The sequence below is a fragment of the Telopea speciosissima genome, chromosome 10 (assembly GCF_018873765.1).
Source record: "Telopea speciosissima isolate NSW1024214 ecotype Mountain lineage chromosome 10, Tspe_v1, whole genome shotgun sequence".
NCBI lineage: Eukaryota > Viridiplantae > Streptophyta > Magnoliopsida > Proteales > Proteaceae > Telopea > Telopea speciosissima.
The window spans coordinates 60,557,068-60,563,404 of NC_057925.1; the positions used below are offsets into that span (position 1 = coordinate 60,557,068).

Sequence of the window (6,337 nt, forward strand, 5' to 3'; positions counted from 1 at the left end):
TCAAACCCCATCACCATTTATAATCCAATTCATCATCCGTTGCATTACAAGCCCAGAAACGAAACGTGCAATATGAAAAGCAGGGTCTCTTATTCTCCACCCGAAATTTAAGTTAGGAATGTAAAAGGAGACCATTCTTAATGCCATCCGAGCAACTGCATGTAGGATACCATTACGGATCACTCTATTTCTCTCATACCTACAAAGAATAAAAGTTAGCCGCTCTTCGTTTAGACACATACTATGTTGAGATGTTGAGAATTACGAAGATATAGTCTTATATCGATTATCTGAGACCTTTTGAACGGATGAACCACCAGTTCTAAACCGTTCAAAAATCGATAGACATGTAAAACAATGAAACCAGAATAAAACCCTAAACCTAATATCCAAGTATGTTGGCAGAACATTTTTATGTTCTAGAAGCTTCTAGCTACCTTGGATTCCTTCCAAAAATTAACAAGATGAAGATAAGATTCATTTTCACAACTTTGCTACTACATTGGCAATCACAATTTAAAATCACAGAAACAAAAATACCTTTTGAGTGCGTGAGAGATTTCTTCTGACATTTTAGTACCAGAGTTGCTCTCAACAACCTTCTCAAGTTCAACTATGAGTTGGTAACAGTCCTGCATAATCTTTCGCACACAATTAGACAGAAAGCAACACAAGGGCTGTTGGGATTTTCAGAGTTCTCTTTATAAATTCTGAATAGATTTTGGGTCTAGAACGCATTCTGAAATCTGATTTTTTTTAATTGCATCCAGACTCCAGAATGTGTTCTTGACCCAGAATCTATTCCAAGTGCATAGCAAACACAGTATATTAGGGCTGTGTTTGGTTTGCATTCTTGGAATGCATTCTAACTCGATTTCGCATTCTTGGGTGATAATAAAACTATTTTTATCATCAAGAATGCGAAATCGACTTAGAATGCATACCAAATGCTGCCCAGGAAAAGCTAACATCATATAAATTACCTCAATGGCCATACAACCCCCCTGGCCAAGAGTTGGATACATAGGATGTGCAGCATCACCTAATAGAGTCACAAGTCCTCTGCCCCAGCAACAGATCATATCTCTATCATAGATGTCTCTCTGTAGAATTATATGTTCTGGTGTTTCTGCAATTAACATAGTAACTTCATCACACCAGCTCCCAAACAGTTCAAGAAGTCTCTTCTTCTTCTTCTTCTTCCCTGCAGAAACCAACAACATAAATACTACAATTATGGGATACAAGAATCTGGTTTCAAGAACCTATTTCACAGTTCAGAGGTCTTTCTTACCTCCTAAAGGATCAGTATTCCTTGGAGGTTCTTTATGGAAGCTGAGCCATTGCATCTTGCCACCCCCAACATCCAAAGCAACAAAGAACTGATTCAAGCCCAAGAACACCCGTAATCTTTCAAGCGAAACACCGAAGATAACAAAATAGTTATTAGCATTACTGAAGCACAAATTCCTGGAAAGATGTTTCACCAATTAACAGCATAAACACATACCCAACAGTGTCATTGTATGGTGGCACATAGTCCAGTAATCCACTATAGCATGTATAATTTGAATATTTTGCTTCTTTCCATCCAAATAGTTTTGAACGAACCTAATTATATCCAAATGAAAATTAGAATACAATCCCCAAACTAAGATTTAATTCAGGGAAGCAAGACTAGTTAACTAACTTTAGACCATATTCCATCTGCCCCAACTAATAAATCCCCTTCGAATCGTCGACCATCTTCAAGAACTACAGTGACCTGAAGCCACAGAAAAGTTATAAATCAATTAAGGAAGATTTAAACTCTATTGAATCATACACAGAGACTACATTAGAACCCTTCAAACCTTGTCAGGTTCTTCTATAATGTCGACGACATTAGATCTGTTATACACTATATCTGATCCAACTGCATCCATTAAAATGTCTTGTAAAGTCATCCTACAGATCACTCTAGTAACAGGGAGCCCTCTTGTTAGAGCAGGAGTTAGGAGATCAATTTTTGTAATCCTGAAAATCAAAAAGAGATGACAATGAAAGGCATAATTACTAGAACTATTTTGTTTCTTTTCCAATGGAAAAACTGAATGGTTCTTTAGTATTGCAAGAATGTTTCCTACTCATATAGTTTTTGCCTGGCACCGTGACATGGTGTCTGACTCTGATATCAAATGTTAGGTACTTGATCGATACACCAAAAATTCTACAGTTGATAGGAAAATATTAAATCAAGTTCTTTAATTGGAATCACAATTAACCTTAAAGCAAAACATACCATTCACCTGATCGACCATCAGCCAGGCCATTGATCCTATTACCAGTGATACAACCTGCATCCCTGATTTGCTCTGCAACATCCTTATCAATGGCTTCCAATACTGCCAATGCATTGGTCTGAAGCTGAATTGGGCCACGATGCTGACCTTCCCCTCTCACTGCACTTAGTTCCTTCTCAAACACTTTTACTTCAAATCCTCTGTTCTTTGCTGCCAGAGCTAAGACCAACCCACCAATACCTCCACCTGCTATAAGAATTTGAGGTTTCTTTCTATCATTTTCTTTGTTTAAATTCAGAGAACCCACTTCTTCACTTCGGATAACAGAGCTACCTAAGCTGAACTTGTTTGTTCTTGCTTTAGGAACTCTGATAGAGTTCCAGTATTGGTTGGAAACACAGAAAACTTGCAGAGATGCCATGGTTGTTGGTTGCTGAGGAGAGTTAGACTGTATGGATTTGACTTTTTGTGAAAGAGGAATATGATTCCTATTTATAGGAAAACTAAACTCTATTGGCAGCATATCCAAGCTTACGATAGGATTAAGTGGTCCTTTATTTGTTCCATTTTCAAATTTCTTGGGTTTGGGGGACCAGTGGTGTAACATTATTCATGCTTTAATTTCCTCCTCTTCCTTCTCTATTAAACTTTCTTTTTTTAACCCGAACATTCACTGGGACCCGGGCCAGCCCCAAGTAATTTTATTAGAAGTAGCACAAAAATTGATTACACAGAGAGACATAAGCCGCCTGACCCCAAACCCACAAGAAGAACAATATAATTTTCTCACACAAGACACCTTGGAAAACCCATACACAAGACCAAAAATCAAGAATTACTTTCTAAATACTGGCAAGCCAGCTTTATCCTCACGAATAATGCGTCTTTCTCTATTAAACTTAATAGGAGTCCTTTTGATCTTTTCAAAGGAACTAGGGGTATTAGACAGGGCTGTCCTAGCCTCTATTTATTTATTTCGGCCATGGAGGTGTTGTCGCGTCTTTTATTTGCTTACAGGGAGTTGGATATGTTCAGAGGAATTAAGATTGCTAGATTCGCTCCTGAGATTTCTAATTTGTTATTTGCTAAAATTTGACTATTGATATTATGTAAATCCATGTGATAGAGGACCCTATTTTTTATTTTTATTTTTCTTATATTAGTTATAATTTAACTAGTAAACTAGTGTGGTGGTATTATGGTAATCAATTGCAATTTATTTAGTAAGGGATTTATTAGTTGGGGCAGATGAAGGAATTCGGATCAGCTACCCACATGGGGAAGGGTGGGAATAGATCTGACCCCTCCATGGGGGTATGGTCTAAAGTAGGTTAACTAGGGGTTCAAAATTAATGCCCCACCCTTCATGAAATCAAATACCTCATCCATTTTGATGTTGCTGTGTGCACTCTCATTGGTCCCCACGTTGATGTAAAAACTACATGACCATAAAAATACAACGATTTATTGCCGATAAGTTTAGAGATCTAAGGTATTAAGGCCATCCACAAACATGAAACCAAGAAGCTACATGGACATACATGAGAAGGTCTGTGATTGAATTTGACAATAAATTTAACACAAATCATCACATAAATATTAATAACTAAAATCATCACATCAAATTTCTTTTAAAAAAGTAAAACTAATGTTGTGTTTGGTATGCATTTTTAGAATAGATTTTGGGTTTTGAACACATTATGAAAGTAGAAAATTAAAAAATATTAACTAGTAGAACATGTTTTAGATAGAGGTCGCTTATTCAAGCACCCCCATTGAACATTAGGCATCCTTGTTCCCTTGGCCCCTTCTCCTCTTGGAGTTCGGTACAGGTCATAGCTTCATAAAGTCTTAAATGACTGGTTTGATCTTATTGCGTGTTACTTTCTCCTTGTTGAAAAGGGGAAATCTAGATTGAAAAACAAATTACACGCGTCATGTCCTCATAGATTATAATTTGTGGGCGCACGTTCTTTGTTTGGGAGCACATTTGGACGCATGCTTTGCTCAAACACATGGGGCGGGATATGGGAAAGGTTTGGGTCATTCAGGAAGTGGGCCGATCATTTCACCGCCAAACTTTATTCCGTAATTTATATATGAGCAAGTGGTATAGAGGAGTGAATTAATGAAGTGCGGTAAAATGATATCCTACATTGAAGGACAACAAGATCATTTCACGTGAGGAGGATAAAGACACCGAAATGCTAGTGTACCATACCTAGTGGTTCAGAGAATCTTTTTCATTTATAATAGGGAAGTAGTTTTCTGTCCAGAAGTGTGGCCTATGCCAGTAGTCCCATGTTTCTATCTCTCTCCTCCTCAAAACAAGGGGTAGAAGTATCTTTTCATATGGGGAAGAGAGAGATAGAATCATGTGAGTGCTAGTGTAGGCCACACTCACGGACATACATCTATTTTCCTTTATAATATTATAAAGAGTAAGGAGATGGAGGAAGCAGGGTGCTCTACATCCTCTCACATACATTTGTTTTTGTAATCATTGTTTCTCTTACCTTAAGTTTGGCTAAGTGTACACCTTAGGCTTAGAGAGCATTTTCCCTAAAGAGTATCAAGCAATAAGTAGACAATGAAAGATCAAAATGGCCTGGTGATAACCATTGTGCCGAGGTTAGACATTTTCTTAGACGTGCCTCCAGCCGAATTTTTATCCTCTCAATTTGCTTGCCCGTACTTGATGTCAAGTACATCTAATAGAGGGAGGTGGATCCCACATGGATCCCACCTCGGGCAGGGGGTAGGATAGTCATTTCTACCCCCTCTGTTAGATGTACTTGACGTCAAGCACGGGCAGGCAAATTGAGAGGATAAAGATCCACCCACCAATGAGTTCATAGACCGAGTGGCCTACACTAAAATACTTGATCTCAATGATCTACCTCTACAATCCGTTCTTCCTAAGTAACATCAACAAGAGACCTAGTCTTAGTGTGACTTTAGAGCAATGGATTTTCTTTAGTAACGATTATACTTTTTATATGTTGCTTGGATTTGTTGTTTGGGATGAGATATGCATATTAATATGTATTCATAGATGTTGTATTTTCTTTTAACTTTCGATGCAAGCATTCAAACAATAATTGCTCGATTTATGTATGTATCAATATTGCCGTTTTATGGTCCTTTACTCCTTTACTTGAAAAATCTAAACATTAAATGTTAATTTTTATGCTTTTAGTTGTTTCAAAGTTTCAAAATAGTTCTCCTTGTTTCTGTTTTTCTCTTCTCTTGGTGAACTTGTAGTGTTGTTAATGAGCTAAGTAGCATATGTAAGGGAACTCCTTTAGTCCCACATTGCTCAAAAACAAAAGTGAGGACAATATTGTAAGTATCTTTGGGATTTTAATGTATATCGGTTTCAAAAGAAAAGTAAAGAAAAGTATTACTCTTTGAAGCTTTTCACACGCTCTTCTGGCTGGGCCATGGCTAAGGTCGGGTTCAGGTGCGAGTGTGGGTCAATCTATGTTTTTTTTATATATTTACACAAATAATAGTAGATGAACCCATCTCTGCCAATGAACTTATTGAAGACATGGTTTAGATTAGCAACATATCAAATTTCAGAGACTAATTCAATCAAATACCCTTTTTGTATTGATATACATCCCTTATATGTCCATGCATGTGTGCTAACACTCTAAATATTATTCTGTATTCTCCTACTTTGAGTGAAAATAGATGATTTTAAAATATAATAAATCAAAAAATGGATAAATCATATTTATCTTGTAATTTTGAGAAACATCACCTTCCAAATTTTGGTTTTGGCTTTATTCGATCTCCTTCCATTTGGGCCCTCTTTCTGAAAAGTGAAAACCAATCAAATTACTTGAGGCATTCATAGAACAAATTTCGTGACAGAGGGATCCATGGTTTATATATAGTTTACAACAACCAAGAATAGAAACAACCCAAAAAGAGGTATTTAACAATTTGAGTGGGGAAAAATCCAAATAAATTATTACAAAACACAAAACCTTTAAAGGGAAGAGTTTTCCGCCACCCGTCGAGGAGGGTTTACCCACCCACCATTC

The 6,337-nt window shown here is 37.0% G+C and overlaps 1 protein-coding gene across 1 annotated transcript; it reads right to left on the reverse strand.

The window, feature by feature from the left end:
* On the reverse strand, positions 1–2,722 carry LOC122643843 (zeaxanthin epoxidase, chloroplastic-like). The gene is made up of 8 exons (XM_043837418.1): positions 2,282–2,722; positions 1,854–2,016; positions 1,691–1,765; positions 1,511–1,611; positions 1,294–1,410; positions 984–1,194; positions 541–632; positions 1–199 (listed from the first exon to the last, which is right to left on the reverse strand). The coding sequence occupies exons 1-8, from the start codon at positions 2,701–2,703 to the stop codon at positions 1–3; spliced, it is 1,380 nt and encodes a 459-aa protein (XP_043693353.1). The 5' UTR covers positions 2,704–2,722.
* Between the last annotated feature and the right edge of the window lie 3,615 nt (positions 2,723–6,337).

Bases quoted from the DNA above. Each gene is read 5' to 3' on its own strand.
- LOC122643843 (XM_043837418.1), bottom strand. From the start codon at position 2,703: ATGGCATCTCTGCAAGTTTTCTGTGTTTCCAACCAATACTGGAACTCT. The intron at 1,195-1,293 runs TAAGAAAGACCT...AGGGAAGAAGAA, and splicing joins AATACTGATCCTTTAGGAGG to GAAGAAGAAGAGACTTCTTG. The intron at 200-540 runs GTATTTTTGTTT...TATTCTTTGTAG, and splicing joins ATCTCTCACGCACTCAAAAG to GTATGAGAGAAATAGAGTGA.